The 21,399-nt window shown below is 40.2% G+C and overlaps 1 protein-coding gene across 1 annotated transcript; it reads right to left on the minus strand.

Moving 5' to 3' along the window:
• Nucleotides 1–91: 91 nt before the first annotated feature.
• On the minus strand, nt 92–15,990 carry SCRG1 (stimulator of chondrogenesis 1). Its single transcript, XM_038398664.2, has 3 exons — nt 15,742–15,990; nt 5,384–5,654; nt 92–3,307 (listed from the first exon to the last, which is right to left on the minus strand). The coding sequence occupies exons 2-3, from the start codon at nt 5,626–5,628 to the stop codon at nt 3,253–3,255; spliced, it is 300 nt and encodes a 99-aa protein (XP_038254592.1). The 5' UTR covers nt 5,629–5,654; nt 15,742–15,990; the 3' UTR covers nt 92–3,252.
• Nucleotides 15,991–21,399: the final 5,409 nt, after the last annotated feature.

A 21,399-nucleotide genomic window follows, 5' to 3' on the forward strand; every position in this document is an offset into this window, starting at 1 on the left:
TTCTGTTGCTTTGAACAATGATTCTCTATTGATCTACATATGCTGCTACGTGGAAATTGCATTGGAGAAAGGACGGCTGCGGAATTCATGCTCTGTTTCAATATTGTTTAATAAACATGCTGTGTTTTGTTCAGGTGAAGTCTGCATTAACTCACAGCTGGAAAATGCATACAGATCATTAATTTAAAGAATTGTTACCTTTACATATAGCACTTGCATCTTAATGTATATATTTTAGTAAAGTTTACAGTATTCAGTGTGACAGCTATGATACAATACAAAACCTCCTGTAGTTCCAATGACCCTTACCAGAACAATGAAATTCTGGATGATATGCAGTTTTCTGCTTTGTCTTCTGAGCTGTGAGGAGAAACAAGTGAGATGGCATCTTAAAACTGAGAAGAACGCAGCATCTCTCTATGTTCACTGAGGCATGATTGATATAAAACTCTGAACATTACTTCAATGATGAGCTACCTTCACTTTAAGAAAAATGTGTGAAAGTAATATTATCATTGTTTACCCTGTCCCTCATGCTGCTAGATGTGGTGGTTTAGCAGGTTCTTGCTGTCCTCAAAAACTTGCTTTTATTGCTTATAGTTCTTTGATTTTTCTTTACCTGTAGCCCTTTATTGATGGAAATAATCCCCATGCTCAAACTGCCTGTTTTCCCAGTAATTATCAGTGACGGAATTTCTTTTGCATTTGCAATGTCCCATACATTTTCACACACTCTTGATCAAACTTCAGCCAGCACTGTACAACCAGACATAGCTATTTGCCTGTATTCAGTAGCCGTACTCATGGACCTTCTCTTCTAATGTGTGCATTGATTGCATTGTAATGTTTTGTAAAGTGCTTTGAAAACTAAGTATTACCTTGAGTGGCACCATCCTACTGATGGAAATAGAGTAAGTTAAATTCAGTAAGATAATAAGTAGGATGCCCAAAATGTGGATGTATTTAAACTTCTATTGCAGGGGTTCTCAAACTGGGGGGTCAGGGGGTTGCAAGGTTATTACATGGGAGGTTGTGAGTTGTCAGCCTCCACCCCAAACCACACTTTGCCTCCAGCATTTATAATGGTGTTAAATATATAAAAAAGTGGTTTTAATGTATAGGGGGTTGCACTCAGAGGCTTGCTATGTGAAAGGGATCACCACTACAAAAGTCTGAGAAACCCTGTTCTATTGCATCTTAATCATGTTGCACACGACAGGGCTTGAAATATCCTCTTTGGTACTTGACAGGGGTGAGTGGAAACTTTCCTTGGTGCAAGAGGGAGCCAAAAGCCTAAGTTTTGATGGAAACTAAACTTCCAGTCTTAAGCTTCTGTTCTTAAAAAAACAAAACATTATTTCTGGCTCTTAATACTGTGGTAATTATAACCTTCTGCATGAGAGAGGATGTGGTGCTGTCTTTTTGAATCTGCAGCTTGCAGAGCCTTCCCCAACCAGCAGCAGAAGAAGGAATTTGGTGAATTTTACAGAACTGGTTAATTTTACTGCCACGTTCAGAATGCCGTATGAAGATGTGACAGTGACAATTGTCAGTTTTGCTGCTACTGCTTTGGAAAGTTGTGAGCAGCGGCAAGCATAGTGTAATTCAGGTAGAACCTGGAAGAGGAAAGAGAGCTTGTCTCTCCACACCTTGCTGATTGATGGCAGGACAGTGCTTCAAGCTTTCCAGACATCCCTAGGTTTCAGCAGCTCTTATTTGCACCTACTGAGATTCTTAACAGTTTGTTGTCTCTGAACTCTGCTCAGGGCTTCTCTTTTTTGCATAGTTTGATCAGGCGATGGGAAAACCAGTGAATGAGGGACAGGTAGACTGAGACTTTCTAAAAAATTGCATCTGTCTTGCAGCTGGTCATTGTGAAACTGTTTGGTGCAAATCACTTAATATGCATAATTGATTGATTGAATACACATTTATCATTTGCATTTAGTCCAGAAAACACTCTGACCAACTAGGTACAAGATTACCAACATACAAGAATACAATCATCCAACCATTATAGATGGCAAAATTTCTGAACATATTTTGTATTTGATACAAAGTTGTCATGTAAGTGAAGTATGGTTGTCTATTAGCATTAAAAAATTCGCTATTGCCAATGTAATTTTCATAAAATGACTACTGCAGAAAGTGTCATTGAAAAAGAATAGCACAAGATAACTATATTAAAGTTTTATATTTTACACTAGATATTTTCACACTTTTCCATCTGATTAACTTGGTAGCTCTAGGAATTACCATATGTTAATGAAAAGAAACGTTTAATACTTATCACAAACAGCTTTCATTAAACTAGCATAGGTGTACATGCTTAGAAGGTTAGTCTCTGTGTCTAATTACACACCTGTCTTTTCCCAAAGGGCTATATTAAAGATGGGGAACTAGCATTTTAAGTTACTACTGCGATGTGCTATATTCAAATGAGGCCTGATTCAGGGCCCATTGCCTTCCAAAGATTTTGGATCAGGCTCATCAACAGGAGCTGTTTTACTGAATATATACATTATAGCAGCTGTGTACTAAACACAAAAAGTGCAAAGATGAGTTTAAATAAGGGCCCATTATGGATAACTGTATTTTGTGAATTTAGAGTCCAGTTGTATTTCCATGAAAGCTAATGGGAGTCTTGCTATTGACCTCAAGAGGATTAACAATCTTTTTAGACCAAGATTTTCAAAAATAGATGTAAAAAGTTAGGGTCCTCAAACCTTATTTAGGCACCTAAATAAGTGACCAGATTTTCAAAAGTGCTGAACATACAGTAGCTCCCACTGCTTTCAGTTACTTTTTTGTTAAAGTAATGAAGACTTATTGATATGAAACTTCAGTAGAGTGAACTGCAACTAAGGGCCTCAACGGGTGTAAAATAGTGTAGTGAGGTGCAATACTGCCTTATAGCAGCTGAGAATTTGTGAGAGTGACAACTCCAGAACTTTTATGACACTGTCTGGGTTGGCAGATCAGCACAGTGAATTAAAGAGGTTCTACTGCACCCCTCTTCTTAAATCCTTCTAATGAAAACAAATGTAGCTATCAAGTTGGAAAGGAGAGCTTTACCATTAAATCTTCAAACCATGGTTCCTTCTATATATAGACAGGGACACATATACTACTTGGTACATTAAGGCTCTGCACTCTAGTGCTGTAGAAAGGAATAGATTTTCTATGACAACATTGTTAATTTCCTGTTGTGAAGTCCCGTGTGTGTCTTCTCACTGGGACACATGATGCTCATCATTGGTTGTTGCAAGGGATCACGAAAGAGATCTTTGGTCCAAAGAAAATATCTCTGAAAGAAATTATCAGGTATTTCAGTTGTAAGGTTATCATAAATTATCATAAGCTCTAAAATGAAACCCATCTACAACTGCTTTGCTGTTTTTGTGTATGTTTTTTAAAAAAAAAAAAAATACAAACCTGAAGAAGTGCACAGGCTTCAGTGTCAGTAGAAACTAAACTGCTGATGAGTGGAAATCCTAGCTCCACTAAAGTCAATGGCAAAACTCCCAGGCACCACAGTGGGGCTAGGATTTCACCCCGGTGGCATAATTTCAGTTTTAGTGAGATAAATTCTCAAAAAGATGCATAGGAAATGTGCACATATACAATTAAGTGAGGCTTGTACTGAGCTCCCAGGTGGGGTCTTTTGTGGTATGCAAAGAGATCTTTTGTATTGTAGTCTAGTAAAAGCTTTCTTTATCTAAGATTTTGAAGACTTATTGTGAGTTAGCAAGCAAATACTGTGCCTTATCTAGGTACCTGCAGTGATTTTGGAGGGAATGGAAAATATGAAAAGTTGCTCTTATTTATTTATGAAAGTTGCTGTTAAACCATGCCCCCTAGTTTAAAACAAAGTAGGTTGCTGGCAGAGTGACTTTTTGGAATTTACTCCCACATAGCCTGATTTATTAACCCTTCAGGCATGCTGAAAAGCTCCTTTTTAGGATATTTCAGGAGAGGGTGAGTTGAGAAAAACAGGTGATCAGTGCAGGGATCATCCAGGTTACTGTGGCATAGTAAGGCCAGCCTAATATGATTTTATTCTTTGTAGGTCAGCCTCCACCCCAAAGCCCGCTTTGCATCCAGCATTTATAATGGTGTTAAATATATAAAAACATGTTTTTAATTTATAAGGGGGGTTGTACTCAGAAGCTTGCTGTGTGAAAGGGGTCACCAGTACAAAAGTTTGAGAACCACTGTCCTAGAGCACGTGGAGAAAAGGGTATGGCCTTTAACGTTGAATGAAATAATTAAATATTTGTTAGGAAGTACTCTTACAAAGCAATGGAATTGGATACTAGTAGTATAGGGAAAAATATGCCATTATAAACCTAATGAATAGAGCTGAGTGGAGGATGGAAATTCTGTGACTTTGAAATTTGGCTTCATTCAGAATTGGGGAAGAAATATGAAAACGGTGACATTCTCCCAAAGAAAATTCAGGGGAAAAATATGTTTCCATTTTTTAAATTTTATTATAATTGTTTTGAAGTAATTTCAAAACAAACAAACCAAATAAAATGTTTCATGCCAAAAATGGTAAAACAGCATGTTTGGACATTTGTCAGAATTTTTCCCTGAAATGAAATTTTGGTGAAATTGACATGATTTCACAAATCATTTAGATTTTGACTGAATTGATCCATTACAGTTTTTCCAACAAGCTCTGCTAACAAACATTGAGAGTATTTGTCACTATCCTTCATTGTTAATGTTCAACACTGTCTATAACACTACAAGTAGAGGTGGGGGAAGTGTTTTAAGGTGACCCCTGAATCCTTTTCAATTCAGCTTTTTTCCCCATTCACTTTTCTGCTGACTTTTTATTGTAAATGTCTCTCTTGCAGTTCAACTTATCTAGATGAAATGTCTGCACCCACTAATATACAGAGGCAATGACATATTTTGCCATGCAGCAAGAACCTCCGGGCTTTCTCATCTCTTTTGAAAAACTGGTTTTCACTAATGGGTGTTGAAATTATTGGCTGAAAATCCAGGGATTAGTCCAAAGACCCCAATTTTTATATGACCTGGGTCAAGTAAGTAAAGAACAAGGGGCAAAATTCAGCCTAGTATAAACTCACTGAAGTAAATCATGTTACATCAGGTCTGTAGAGGGATGTGTGATTTAATACTTTAAGCAAACACAATGTCAATCTTTCCCTTTACTTTAAAAAAGCAAAAATGAAGTGATATAAGAAAATGGCTGAGTCTTGGTCTAACTTCTAAGCTTGATAAAATGTTTTATGTCTTTGAAATGGAAGCTGATCCGTTAAGTACTAGTCCATACTATAGTGAAATATAATGAACACTTGTTAAATCCATATAAACATGTAAAATTGTATGTAACAGAAAGTTGCCTTACTTTGGACAGCAGAGTAATTCACTAAAATTGCAGTAACAGATCATCTCACAGCTTTGCCCTTCCCAAAACTGGTCTTGAAGATTTCCATCAATGCGTCGAAGACTGGCCACACCCTCTGGGATGCTGTGACAATTGCGATCTTTTAGCACTTTCTTGTAACAAGAAAGTCGACTGAAAGGCATCATGTTAGTACCAAGCAGCATGCTCAGCAAAACAAGAGCTGATAGAATCTTCATTTTCATCATTCCAAAGCTTGCTTTTGACAGGAGTGCTAATGAGAAAAGAGGCATATTAGACATGTATTGATGCTGAATTGATCAGTTTTTGTGCAGATTGCTTAATTCATTTCTCTAGCTTGAATCCAATTTATACTGAGGATTTCTGGGAGTTCAACCTGTGTGCTGGAGAGGATTATTTCCCAGGAGATAGAAGGTATTGCTATTTCACTGTTGTGGAGTTAAATTTCACCGCCCTCTCTGCACCCTATTCTTATTTCTCATGAATTGAGCCTTTTGTTGCTGGCATTTTCTTTTGCTTTTCTCCTTCAGGAAATTGCTTTGAGAGGATTTGACCAGCTTACTGGTATGAATGTCTACTTTCATGTAGTTGTATATGTTTGGAGCATAATAACATTAACAAAGCAGTGTGGAAATGTTCAGATACATTTCTCCAGTTTCTGGATTTTTTTTGGTTCTTTTAAATCATTACAAAAGTATGATGACTCTACTGAAGTCGCTTCATCCTTATTCTACCTATTTCTCCCAAATGTGGTAGAAATTACATGCTAGCATGACCTACTAAATGTATTATAATCATAGAATCATAGAATATTAGGGTTGGAAGAGGCCTCAGGAGTCCAACCCCCTGCTCAAAGCAGGACCAACCCCAACTAAATCCTCCCATCCAGGTCTTTGTCAAGCTGGGCCTTAAAAACCTCTAAGGATGGAGATTCCACCAGTTCCCCAGGTAAGCCTTTCCAGTGCTTCACTACCCTCCTCTCCCACTGCAACTTGAGACCATTGCCAGGGTCAATCAGAGCAGGGGCCAGGAGGGCCATTTGGCCTGGGCCTCAAGCTCAAAAGGGGTCTCAAATTTAGACACTTGTTATTTTTTTGGCATCTGATAAGTTTCGCAACGTGTTTTTATGCACATCCCTATCAGACCAAAATGTGACACTCTCTCAGCTTAGAGCTGCAAATTTAAGCAAGTAAGAGATGTAATTTGGTAAAAGACATAATTTTTTTGTTAACTGATATAGATTTTTGTCATATTAAAGAGTTAAAAATGTTCATAAATATTAGTACAAATATATCAGTTCTGATGGTACAAGATTAGACCATGATGAACGTATCCTCTCAGATCAGCTGATTATATAAACAAACCACTATTAGTGGCCAGTGCTGGATCAAGTGTGTGTTGAAAGGTAGAGAATTGTTACATTTTAGTGTCTTTATAGTTTTATGTCAAGTTGACTAAGGAATTATTTATGTGTGAGAATTCCTCATTTTTATCTTCATATGGTAGCTAAAAAGGAGACTGGTTGGTTGGTTGAGCCTTATCTTGGCAGTCATCATAGGCTTTCATCGTCTATAGTCCCAGATTCAAGGTGAACATTTGTGAGGACAATCTTCTACAATGAGTTTCGTGAGGACACACGTTTGAAGTTTTTGGACATTATCCCTCTGTCTGTATCCATGTCTGTGTTTACTATATGTATGCCATCCCTTTGTCTTCAGCTCAGCCTATTATATTATACCTTGCATGCTTTAGTTTTGATTCAGTGATAAGGATAATTGCATGTCTGACTGTTTCATTTTGGGTTCTTAAGTAGTATTCCTTTGTTTTGTGTCTTTTCAGCATTTGTGTACCATTCAGCATTTGTGTGAATCTCACTGCACAGGCTCGAACTGAACTTCAGTCTATTCAGAAGCACATCGTCCAAATTTGAATGCATTCTGTTGTCATCTTTGTGGATGAAGCTACTTACAATGATCCATCAAACTAATCTGGTAATTGAAGCACGCAATGCTACACTTGATGTTGAGAGGGATAACATTGAAAGTCTTATCAATGACATTTAACAGATTCGTGAACAATGGGATGTGATCCTGACTGAGTCCAAATTAGTAGCACAGAATATTGGCATTTCATCTGAGTTCTCCACCAATCGCAACTTACCTACTGAATCCGATGTCAAGCAGCATTACAGGGTCAATGTCTTCCCTGTCGTCATTGACTCTATTCAATCAGGCCTTACACATCGATTTGAGTCACAGCGACTAATTTGTACCCTTTTGGGGATTCTTTGGCAGTTCAACAGACTGAGTAATGAAGATCTGCTTTCTGCAGCTGAACAATTTCAGCAACAGTACAACAAAGAAATCTCTAAAGATCTCAGTGATGAGGTCATCTTCCTCAAACGAATATATTCCATGAACTTTTTAAATTGGATTGCAAGCCAAAGGAATTGCTTCAAGAAATACTTGAACTTGGACTCTCTGGGGTGTTTCCTATTATCACAATTGCATTGCGTAGTTTTGCCATATTTGTCAGTTTGCCTAGTGAATGCACGTTCAATGTATTGAAGCAGGTAAAGAACTATCATGGTTCAACTATGGGACAAGAGCATTTGAATGGGTTCGCCATGCTTAATATCAACTGTGACATTGCGCAAAAGCTAGATTTTTCCTCAATAGTGCATTTTCACAGAAAAAGGCTAGAAAAGCATTTGTTAAATAAAAAAATATTCAAATTATGTCTCACTCTTTTTTTGGTGTCTTATTTTGTTTTCATTTGTCATTTTTTATTTTTATTATGGCTAGGGGCCCCAAAAGCTGGAAGTGGCCAGGGCTGCTCTGGACTTCTGAGCAGGCCTGACCATTGCTCCTTGTTCTGTAATCTGCCACTACTGAGAACAGCTTAGCTCCATCCTCTTTGGAACCCCCCTTCAGGTAGTTAAAGGCTGGTATCAAATCCCCCCTCACTCTTCTCTTCTGCAGACTAAATAAGCCCAGTTCCCTCAGCCTCTCCTCATAAATAATGTGCCTCACACCCCCTAACCATTTTCATTGTCCTCTGTTGGACTCTTTCCAATTTGTCCACATCCTTTCTTCAGTAGGGGTCCCAAAACCAGACACAATACTCCAGATGTGGCCTCACCAGTGCCAAATAAAGGGGAATAATCACTTCCCTCAATCTGCTATCAATGCTCCTACTAATGCAGCTGAATATGCCGCTAGTCTTCTTGGCAAAAAGGGCACACTGTTGACTCATATCCAGTTTCTCATCCACTGTAATCCCCAGGTCCTTTTCTGCTGAACTGCCACTTAGCCAGTCAGTCCACAGCCTGTAGCAGTGCATGGGATTCTTCTGTCCTAAGTGCAGAACGGGAAGGGGAAATTTTGTTGATTTAGTCCAACTGCAGACTTCTGGACATGACTGGTTTTACTTTTCAAGAAAGTAAAGGGCCAAGCATAGCAGAGGGAGTTCAGGCTCTTCACAGCACTAACAGTGCACCTCTGTTCTGACTTCCAACACTGCCTGCTATTCTAATCCAGCACTTCCATGGAACAGAGACTACTGAACGTGTCACACAGAGGGAGTTGGAGAAAAGCATCCAACTTGCATTCATTTGTAAATTAGCCAGCCTGGTTTTCAGCAGCAGAATATTGAAGTGTGGAGAGACAATGTTTGTTTACATTTCTTTTAGCTTGATATGAAGATTCCAATCCCTCTCTAGATTTAAAGAGTGGCTCTACTCTGATAACCGACCCAGACAAATATTGCATCTTTTCACTCAACAGATTTGATTCTTGTATGTATTCCTACTTATACCTACTCTATAGTCAAATAGGATTTTGTTGCTTTTTGGTCTTAACACTATAGACCCAACTCAGCTAAGAGACTATTAGCTGGATTCTAGGCTTTCTTGTGTAGCTGGAGAATTGAATGCAAAACCTGAAGACTGTGGGACAAATGGGGATACAATTTGATCTCTAAAATATTTATAATGTATGATGATGATGATCAAGGAAAGAACCCATTTTGACTCTCAGATCTCAGGTTGAGGTTGCAGGATTGATAGCAGGGGGAAGGGGGAAGTCTTTTGTAAACTAAGCATGTTTGATATGGAAATCACTTAGACATGTAACTCTGCCATGCTATTTTTTACAGCCACTTTTCAGAGAAGGACCACATGTTAAAACACAAAACATTGTCGGACACACATACTACTTTACCACATTCCTGATTCAATTAATTTTCATAGACAGTTACAGCGATACTTCCACCCTGCTAATCCTTCACCCATGTTGATAAATTATCTGCACAAAACATTAGCGATACAACTGCCTAAGAAAATCAGTTTCTGGAGACATGAACCCATTTAGAAAAAACATTAACATTATAGGGTTAAAACTGGTGTTATTAGTTTAATACTAATCATGGGCACCTGTCAGAGTTCCCTCCCCACTCTGAACTCTGGGGTACAGATGGGACCCACATGAAAGACCCCCCAAGCTTATTTCTACCAGCTTAGGTTAAAACTTCCCCAAGGCACAAATCCTTCCTTGGATGGGTATTGCTGCCACCACCAAGGGAGTTAGACAAAGATTCAGGAAAAGGACCACTTGGAGTTCCTGTTTCCCTAAAATAGCCCCCCAAGCCCCTTCACTTCCTTTCCTGAGGAGGCTTGAGAATAATATACCAACCAGATAGGTTAACAAGGTAAGCACAGATCAGCCCCTTGGGTTTTTAGGACACTAAAAACCAATCCGGTTCTTAAAAACAGAACTTTATTATAAAAACAGCACCTCTGTAAAATCAGGATGGAAGGTAATTTTACAGGGTAATCAGATTCAAAACACAGAGGATTCCCCTCTAGGCAAAACTTCAAAGTTACAAAAAACAGAGATAAACCTCCTTCTTAGCACAGGGAAAATTCACAAGCTAAAATAAAAGATACTCTAACACATTTCCTTGCTATTACTTACTGTTTCTGTAAGTTTAGATGTATAATTCAGTAGGAGCTAGATTACTTGTTTGGTCTCTCTCTTTGTCTCTGGAAAGAACACACAAGCCCAGAACAAAAACCTTCCCCCACAGATTTGAAATCATCTTCTCCCTTTATTGGTCCTTTTGGTCAGGTGCCAACCAGGTTATCTGCACTTCTTAACCTTTTACTGGTAAAGGCGGGATTTTATGCTACCCTTAACTGTATGTTTATGACAGCACCTCATTATTCTGATCTTTTACACAAACTTGCATGTTTATGCTAACATTATGTACAAAAAAAGTTGGTTTAAAAGTTTTATGTTTTGTTATGAGTACTGTGACTGGGCAAGGCCAGATGCCTATAGTAAAGTAATCTTATTGGGATCCGGGAAGTGGGCGGGCAAAGCCCGGCCACCGCTAAAGGACCCCCCCAGCCTAAAAGGGGGATCCATAGGACCTAGATACCCAAAAAATTCTGGGGGACAACTAATGAAATATCAGGGACAGGAGCACGGTCAAAGGGTCAAACGAAGGGAACCGGATGGGGACACCAAGCAGAGAACCCCGGACAGCGCCCACTGCTCCTCAAAGGCATCAAGGGAGTCAGAGGACGCCGCCCAGAGGAACTCTGCCCGGATACGTGAATAGACCGAGGATCGGAAATAGGCCCCACAGTCACAGGAGACTCCATCGGCCAACCTCCTCACTCTGGTTTTATAGATGGCCGTTTTTGCTAGGGCCAAGAGGAGGTTGACCAGGAGATCCCGTGACTTTGTGGGGCCACGGATAGGGAGTGCATAAATGAGAAGGTGAGGGGAGAAGTGCAACCAAAAACGTAATAAAATATTGGTGAGGAGCCGGAATAGGGGCTGCAGCCTGGCACACTCCAAGTATACATGTGCCAGGGTATCCCTCACGCCGCATATAGTAAAGTAGTGGAAGACAGATATATTAGCCAGAGGCTAAACAAATCCCTGGTGCCAGGATAAGCAAATGGTAGCTGCTCCAGGTCAATTAAGACACCTGAGCCCAATTAAGATCTTTCCAGGCAGGGAAGATTGCTAGGTTGATTGGGACACCTGAAGCCAATCATGGGGTTGGCTGAAACTAGTTAAAAGCCTCCCAGTTAGTCAGGTGGGCACGTGTGTCAGGAGCTGTAGGAGGAAGCTGCACTGTTGGAGAAACTGAGCAGTACAAACCATATCAGGCACAAGGAAGGAGGCCCTGAGATAAGGGTGAAGTAGATATTGAGGAAGTGGGGAAGTGGCCCAGGGAATTGTACGTGTCCTATTTCCAAAAGGTCAGCTGCCATAGCTGATACTATTAGGGTCCTTGGGCTGGAACCCGGAGTAGAGAGCGGGCCTGGGATCCCCCCTTCCCCTCCCCCGAATTAATCACTGAGATTGGGAGACAACAGAGACTGTGCAAGGGAGAGTAGCTACTCCTCACCTCCCTTGCTGGCTTATGATGAAAATGGTTCAGTAGGCTGTGATCCTTGCGTCTAGAGAGAGAAGGGCTACGTGGAAGGTCACAGAGAGCCTCTGAGGCTAGCGAAATCCACCAGGAAGCGTGGGACCCATGGAGACAAGGACAGAGCTTTGTCACAGTATGCATAGTTAAAATAAAAGCAAATGCTTATTTATCTGTTTGTTACAGATGTGAAATTCAATAAACTATTTTTCTGGTTTACATGAAATTTTGCATGCACATTTATCTTAATGAGTAGCCCACTTAATTATTCTTTTAATTTATAAAATGTGTTTATTAGACCTCAGGGACCATGTCTAATATTTAAAAGATTGCATTATTTTCACTAGTTCTAGCCAATGTGCCAAATAATAATAAATTCCTCTTTCCTTCAAATAAGGTAAACATCGACCCAACTTTGCCTAATGTTGGATTTTGGACTCAAGTAAGGTGTATGTTTGTAGGATAGTTTTTATTCTAAATCAGTTTCCCCAGCACTAAACAGTACATAAGTGAATCCTGCTTAAATGAGTTTATAGTCTAAGGAGGACAGATGTGGACACATTCTACCCTGGTTAACAAGAAGGGCAGTCTCAAAGTAGTACAAGTATTTTTTAATTTAATATATAATGTACACATTTTGTAGAAGAAAAAAAGTGTTAAAGGTGATGATATTACATGATACTACATTTAAAAAAATATGGGACCTGATTTTGAGAATTGGCCTCTGTTTTTCCAGTCCCAATGTAAATAGTTGTACCATATTTTGTATCTGTTATAAACTGCAGGCACAAATAGTAGATCTTTAAGTATTGAACTATTTGTGTCTGTAAGTCAGATAGATAAGTCTGCTATATGTTGTGCTGGTGCAAAATTTCCCCTGCAGAAAGAGTAGTTAAATCAAATCATGAGTGAAAATTAGGCCCTGATGACAGCATGCAACTCAAAAATAATTCATTTTGTAGATCAGTATGACTAACTTTTTAAAGAAATCCTTATGCTGTGTCCTAAACTTTGTCTCTAGACTGCTAAAGACAGCGGGTTCCAAAGGCCAGGGACCTCAACTGAAAATACCCTGTTGCTGATCCTGGAATGTTGGCTTGCAGTTCTAGGTATGGGTATCAAGAACGCCTTACTGGCTCTCAACTGCCACAGAACACATGGCAAGTGGTCTCAGGTAAATCGGTCCCAGATCTTGTAAAATTTCAAAGATAACTACATCTTGAATTGTACCAAGAACTGAACTGGCTGCCTGTGCAGAGTACAAAGCAGAAGTGTGTGGAAGTTTCTGCACAGCTGTGTCCTGCATCAGCTCATGGCCTAAAAAGCCATCCCTTAACTGTGTTACAATAATGCACTAGAAAGGAGTCTGACATGGATAACTGTGACAAGTTCAGTATCAGTCAGGAAAGGTCATGATCTCCTGATCAACTGTAGACAGAATACTGGACTAGAAGGGACTGGCACTGCATGACAATTAATTTTATGTATGTTATAACCTGTCTGGTATGTCTAGTATTCAAATATTTACCCATTGTTTCTTTTGCACTGAGGCATGTCCTCTTTGAATGCTCTATTTTCACAGATACTAATTTACATAAAACTCTTAATCAGAGAGCTTCCTTCAAAAGGTTTGTCCTGAAGGAGATGCTATCTATTTTCAGATGGAAGACTGTCAAAGGGAGTGTCCAAGATCATGGAGGCTATAGCTTTGTCAATACGGCACTCTACTGTGTGGCATAAGGGAAGAGATATGGTAGGGGGTTGGCAGAGCTTCTATACAGGACAATATATGGAATAGCCGCTGACTCACCAACTACTGCTATGAGCTCTTCCCTTATACTGCTAAACTAGTACTGTTGAGGTACCCATGAAGGTGGAAAGTTGCATAGCTGATGGAAAGTTGCATTGCTGATGAAAAGTTGCTGGATATAGGGTGTGTGTGTGAGAGAGTGGATGTGTATGTGGGGAGGGGACGTGGGGGTAATTTTACAAAATATAGCTACTCAAGTTTTCTCTGCCATCACCAAGTGCAGATAAAATTGCGTTGACACCTATCCAGCCAGTGAAATCTGCTGAACAAATATCACACAGATGAGCTGAAGAACAGTTACCAGTAAGTAACCTTTCTTTCTATGATATGTCTGTTTCCTGCCTCATTAAAAGGCACCAATGTCAATCACACCAAGCTCCAATAGGTGCAGTCTATCAAGACTATTCAGTTTCAAGTTCCAACAGGGATAAAATCTCCTGAAAGTATTTGAAGCAAACTTCCCACATTTGCATAGGTCCTTTTTGATAAAATATTCCATTGATGGAATTTGACATGACATTTGTGAAAGAAGTTAAGATGGGGAAACAATTTCAGTGTCACAAAAATAGCTTTAGTTTTCTGTATGACTGGAAAATAGACAGTCTGAGGGGAAGATTGCTAAATGAGTAAGGAATCATTAATAGTGAAGTTCCTAAAGTTTTGTTTTGCCAGGCAACTTGGCACTACATATTCTTTGGAATAGTTAGATCCACAGGGAGATTTATTTTTTTTTTAAATTCTCTGCCTCAATGGCCAAGACAAACAGAGCTATGTTTCTTGAGAATATTAATACTGCTGTAAGTCCCATACAAGCAGCTGCTGTCAGTAATAAGCACTAGTGGTATAGGTAGGCAATAGAAATAAGGAAAAGTGTGAGTGAATGAAACTAAAAATGTAGTTAGATACCTTTTCCTTTAAATCAGTTCCTCATATTTGGAAACAAATGTGTAAGCTATTTATAGTTAAGAATTCTATAGCATCTCTAGCTACTTCATCTTGAAAATGAAAGATACTTTATTGTATCTTTTTTTTCCACCAAATGCATCCGATGAAGTGAGCTGTAGCTCACGAAAGCTTATGCTCTAATAAATTTGTTAGTCTCTAAGGTGCCACAAGTACTCCTTTTCTTCATTGTAACTGGTTCTCTGTCTTATGGTCCTTTACAGTCATACAGGAGGTATATTCTATATTAACAGACTAATCAATTAAGTTCAAAGTGCAATAATAGTTTTATTACTATGCAGATAATGTATTTAGATGTTTTCACAATGGGTGCACAATTCAAGAGTTAAAAGTAACTCTGTTAGCAACACCATTCAAAGTACAAAATTCCCTTCACATCATTTAGCAGTCATCTGTCAAACTTCCTTAGTCCAAAATACCTCCAAAAGGTGCTGATAACATTTACTGTTTGGACTTGCAGCCATAGGAAATCATTAAACAACATCTGCAGAATTGGGATATCACTTGATATATGACATAGGTTTGAGTTTTAGAATTAAATAAGTTTGAAGAAGCATTGCTCAAAATTAAAAAACAAAACAAAAACCAAAAAACCAGACTTTTTTTGCCCGAACAGTAAGTACATTGTGAACCATGGTAAGGACAGCAGCTACTCCACTGAGGATGAATTCGATGAATTACCTCTTTGTAAAACCCATCACTACCATGCTTCTTTCCAGGAATTGGGTTTTAATGAAAACTCATTTAGTTTTCCTAAAGACAGCAGCTCATTGTGAAAACACTTCTTTTCACATCCACCAGTTTTTGCAATAATATTGAGTGCATGAAAATAGTGGGAGATAGTGGAAAACTTACTATGAACTGTGGTAACATCCAACTTTATAAAGCAGAGTAATGTTAAAAAGTATTGTTTTTTTTTCTTTAGCTGAATAAATTAAACTGGATTTATCTCCTCACATCTGTTCTGCAACACATCATTTGCTCACAGTGAATGTCAACCTTCCCAAAGTGCCTCCTGCACATGCCATTCATCACATGTAATTTATCTAGCTTTGCATCTTGTAACTAGCACAAATAAACAAATAAACAAATAAATGAGGATAATTTCAGGAGCAAGACATACCTTTCTCTTTTGCTTCTCTCTCTCTCTCTCTCACTTTCTTGGCAGCTGTATTTTTTTAAATGTACAAGTTGAGAGTTGGAGCTAAAGGAGATGAGGAGAGGGAGGGCTAGAGGGAGGTGCTGTATAAATAACCCTTTGTCTGCCCTGGCTCCTGTCTGCGAGTGACAGTCTCTCTTATCCAGCCAGGGGCCAGGGGGTGGGCTTCGAGAAGTACCTCTCTCCAACCCAGACAAGAAAGAAAGGAACAGCTCCTTTCCAGCAGGAAACAACTAGTCCATACAGGATTCAAAAAGAGGAAGCCTCCTCAGGGAGTAAAATACCTGCAGGAAAAAAAATACTTCTTGGAAAGATTTTTTTCTCTCTGTGATGGTGAAATGTGATTGGAAAAGCATGGAGGGTGTGTGTGTGTGCGGAGAGAGAGAGGAGGAAGGAGTGAAGCTGCCGGATCATCTGGATTGGTAGGAGAGCATAGTTTGGTGAACGAATGCATTGTCCTCGCATATTTTCTAGTTGCCCTTTTCTCTTGTTTCTCTCATTGTGTCATAAAAATTCCCTCTGGGAGAAGTTTCATGAACAGCACTGATGATGAGGCAGCAAGACCCAGCAATTGAAACCTATGCAATGTTCACATGAAGTAGCTTGGGTCATCGAGGGTTCTGTTTGTTCGTCTGAAATTGAACTGACTCAGAAATGTGGTAATTATTTTAACTGGATTTCTGGTAATAGGTGCACTGCCACATCTTCATTGTATTGCATTACTGGCAAGATATTTAATCACGTTGTAATGGCAAAACAACTACTTCATCAGCCAATATTTCAGAAAAGCATATTGTGGAATAATGCAATGGTGCCCTTAAAACCCTTAATTGAGGTATTCAGACAAGTAGTTAATTTAAATGGAAAGAGGTTTACATATAATTTACGTTATCATCTAATAATAACTAATTTGGGGATAGATTGTTTAGCTTTAAGTGAAGACTTCTGTATTCTAGTCCCAAATCAGCCACTATGGACATCTTGGCTCTTTTTTGTGGTTTCATCAAATCCAGCCACTGTAATTTCTGTCTCCCAGCTGTTTGACACTGGCTGGGTGTCAGCTTAGGGTAGATAAAATGGAATTGATGCTTATAGGCAGGCATAAGTTTGCCTTCTGATAAAGGTTTCTAAACCACCTTAGCCATTTCATGTTTTAGTCTTTGAGTCATTTTAGCTCTATTGCTGTTTTTTGACTTTAGGTGTCAGTGGGTTTTCCTCATCTACTACTAGCCCAGAGGTTGCAACATTTCTTTTCTTATGTGGAGTTAGCCACAGTGATCCATGCCTCAAAACTAGATTATTGTAATGCACTCTATTTGAGGCTACTCTCACAGAGCACTGATAATGTCAGCAAATGTAGCACGCGCCAACTTGTCTCTTTTTAATGCAGTGAGATGTTATGGCCTGATTCTCCCTAACATTGATATAAATCAACAGAAATGCCACTGAAGTAATTGGAGTTACATAGAAGTAATACCGCGATGAGAAGAGAATAAAATCTTGTATGTGCACATAATGCCATTGTTGCACACTGGTTGCCTATTCACTTCTATGTGCAATAGGAGTAATTTTGTTATGAATGGTTTCATTTTGAGAGAGAACACCTTGTTTTCTGATGTGCTGTCACAAGAAATAAAAATGTACTGGGGTCTTTTTGCTCCCTGTTTCTATGATTCAGTTGTCTGGTGCTGGTAGCAGTAGGTTCTCAAAGGAGGGTCCAAAGTTCTGGAACATACTTCAAGCAACAATCTACCAGAGCCTAGGTTTGATGAATCACAAGCAACCTGTTTGACCAAGTCTTTGGTGGACTGCTAGTTTATTTTAAAATTAAAGTGTGGGTAGGTGTGATCGTTCTCAGGGCACACAGGACTGTGTCACCTTGTTACCCCTTGCATCCAGCACAAGTTTGTTTTTTTCTTGTTGTAGCTGGGTGTCAGCTCCCTAATACCATCAGCCTTTCAAGCACTCTCCTTTGGGCTATGCCAGCTCTAACTTTGCCTTGCAGGTTAACACTAGGTGCACCCCAATCTCTGAGCCCCCTTGAATTGTTTCCCTTGATATCCACCCCTGACATTGGCTGTTCACAGAAATTCCAAATCCTCTGCACCTCTGTTAATCAGTTTTACCCTGAACCACTGCTTCTGTGAACCACTCAGGACTTATGATAAATCAAAGTAGGTCTGTTTAAGAAAGAATCAAAAAAGATTTAACTAGAAACGAGAGAGTGATGTAAACGGTTATAATATACAACAATCCTAAACCCAAACCTGGGTCTATGCTTATCAACAGTTATCTTTTCTATCCAATAAAGTAGACCCCCACCCCAAAGTTCAGTCTGTTGCAGAGCTGGCTGGTTTCTTATGAACCAGGATCCAAACTCTACAAGGGGTTTTCCTCAATGAATGGGTACAGAGTGCTTCTCCCTCCCCTGTGATATACTGAAAACAGCCTTTTGTTTCTATTCTCTGACAGGGCAACCCCCTATCTGGAAGGGGTTGGAAGATTTGCATTCAATTATATTAAACCAATGACATTACCCAACTACACTGCCTTTAACCTTAATCTTTCATTTATCTAAACCAGTAACCAATGTTGTGACCTTGGAATTTCCAGGATATTACCAGTATGCTTATCTCTGACCCACAGAGGGCTCCCCAGAGCAAGCTAGTCTTGCTGATCCTTGAAAGGACACAGATGCAGCTCTCTGATCAAGAATAGGCACACAAGTAGTAATTCTTCGAAATCAGAAATACTATTTATTTAGAAGTGAGTGGTTACAATAAAAGAATAGAGATAGATAGATAGGATAAGCAGTGCGACAACAAAAAGGTAGCCTCTATAACCATATACTTAACACTCTATAACATATAACAATCAACACTTAACACTAAACATCCACTAAGCGCTGGCTGGCTGGTTACTAGAGGGGTAGGAGAAGATCTCACTCAGACCACAGACACCTAGCTTTATTTACAAACGAAACCCATATGCTCTTAGGTAATAAATAAGGGAAGATTAGACTTACAAGGGCTTTCTCAAAGTCTCTCTAAAACCATCTTTGGTCCTTCTGATCTGTCAGAATTAGAGAGCGTTGTCTGCTGCTGCTGATGAGTCATTGGCTGCTGTTGTGACTGCTGCTGGCTACTCACAGGTAAATGCTGCCTGCTGGTGGCAGATATGGAAGCCTACTAGGCTAGTTGCTGCTGCAACCCCCTGCTGGAGCAGCGGTTGTCCATGGCAACCTTGGAATTCTGGGGTGCTGGTGCTGCTGCTCAGGGAGCTCTTCTTCATGCAGCTTCTTCTTTGCAGGGTTCTATTGCTGCTGCTGCTGCTTCTTCAGATGGTTTCTTCCTTACAGGTGTTTGCAGCTTCTTCTCTTGTCTAAGGTCCCTATCCAAATGCAGAGTTTAGCCTATTGGCTGTCGCCTTTATATACTGTTTGGTCACTCAAGCTCAGCCAATCAGTCTCCAGAGCTTAGCATATGCTCATTCTCCCCGCCCCCCCATCACGTGTACCTACATATGACAGGAAGTCCCGTGTATCTCTCAAAAAGAAAAGGAGTACTTGTGGCACCTTAGAGACTAACAAATTTATTAGAGCATAAGCTTTCGTGAGCTACAGCTCACTTCATCGGATGCATTTGGTGGAAAAAACAGAGGAGAGATTTATATACACACACACACACACACACACACACACACAGAACATGAAACAATGGGTTTATTATACACACTGTAAGGAGAGTGATCACTTAAGATAAGCCATCATCAGCAGCAGGGGGGGGAAAGGAGGAAAACCTTTCATGGTGACAAGCAAGGTAGGCTATTTCCAGCAGTTAACAAGAATATCAGAGGAACAGTGGGGGGTGGGGTGGGGGGGAGAAATACCATGGGGAAATAGTTTTACTTTGTGTAATGACTCATCCATTCCCAGTCTCTATTCAAGCCTAAGTTAATTGTATCCAGTTTGCAAATTAATTCCAATTCAGCAGTCTCTCGTTGGAGTCTGTTTTTGAAGTTTTTTTGTTGAAGTATAGCCACTCTTAGGTCTGTGATCGAGTGACCAGAGAGATTGAAGTGTTCTCCAACTGGTTTTTGAATGTTATAATTCTTGACGTCTGATTTGTGTCCATTCACTCTTTTACGTAGAGACTGTCCAGTTTGGCCAATGTACATGGCAGAGGGGCATTGCTGGCACATGATGGCATATATCACATTGGTAGATGCGCAGGTGAACGAGCCTCTGATAGTGTGGCTGATGTGATTAGGCCCTATGATGGTATCCCCTGAATAGATATGTGGACAGAGTTGGCAACGGGCTTTGTTGCAAGGATAGGTTCCTGGGTTAGTGGTTCTGTTGTGTGGTGTGTGGTTGCTGGTGAGTATTTGCTTCAGATTGGGGGGCTGTCTGTAAGCAAGGACTGGTCTATCTCCCAAGATCTGTGAGAGTGATGGGTCGTCCTTCAGGATAGGTTGTAGATCCTTGATGATGCGTTGGAGAGGTTTTAGTTGGGGGCTGAAGGTGATGGCTAGTGGCGTTCTGTTGTTTTCTTTGTTGGGCCTGTCCTGTAGTAGGTGACTTCTGGGTACTCTTCTGGCTCTGTCAATCTGTTTCTTCACTTCAGCAGGTGGGTATTGTAGTTGTAGGAATGCATGATAGAGATCTTGTAGGTGTTTGTCTCTGTCTGAGGGGTTGGAGCAAATGCGGTTATATCGTAGCGCTTGGCTGTAGACAATGGATCGAGTGGTATGATCTGGATGAAAGCTAGAGGCATGTAGGTAGGCATAGCGGTCAGTAGGTTTCCGATATAGGGTGGTGTTTATGTGACCATCGCTTATTAGCACCGTAGTGTCCAGGAAGTGGATCTCTTGTGTGGACTGGTCCAGGCTGAGGTTGATGGTGGGATGGAAATTGTTGAAATCATGGTGGAATTCCTCAAGAGCTTCTTTTCCATGGGTCCAGATGATGAAGATGTCATCAATGTAGCGCAAATAGAGTAGGGGCATTAGGGGACGAGAGCTGAGGAAGCGTTGTTCTAAGTCAGCCATAAAAATGTTGGCATACTGTGGGGCCATGCGGGTACCCATCGCAGTGCCGCTGATTTGAAGGTATACATTGTCACCAAATGTGAAATAGTTATGGGTCAGGACAAAGTCACAAAGTTCTGCCACCAGGTTAGCCGTGACAGTATCGGGGATACTGTTCCTGACGACTTGTAGTCCATCTTTGTGTGGAATGTTGGTGTAGAGGGCTTCTACATCCATAGTGGCTAGGATGGTGTTTTTAGGAAGATCACCAATGGACTGTAGTTTCCTCAGGAAGTCAGTGGTGTCTCGAAGATAGCTGGGAGTGCTGGTAACGAAGGGCCTGAGGAGGGAGTCTACATAGCCAGACAATCCTGCTGTCAGGGTGCCAATGAGATCATTGAGAATCACAGATTCTGGGCCCAGCAGAAGAATCTGTCCTATCTCGGGGCCTCTCCTTTTGCCCCTCCACCCCCACGAACATGATACAGTTCTGTGGTGACCTAGAATCCTATTTTCGACGTCTCAGACTCAAGGAATATTTCCAACACACCTCTGACCAACATATTAACCCACAGAGACCTTCCTGCCAACACT

Source organism: Dermochelys coriacea, chromosome 4 (assembly GCF_009764565.3).
Source record: "Dermochelys coriacea isolate rDerCor1 chromosome 4, rDerCor1.pri.v4, whole genome shotgun sequence".
In the NCBI taxonomy this organism is placed as follows: domain Eukaryota; kingdom Metazoa; phylum Chordata; order Testudines; family Dermochelyidae; genus Dermochelys; species Dermochelys coriacea.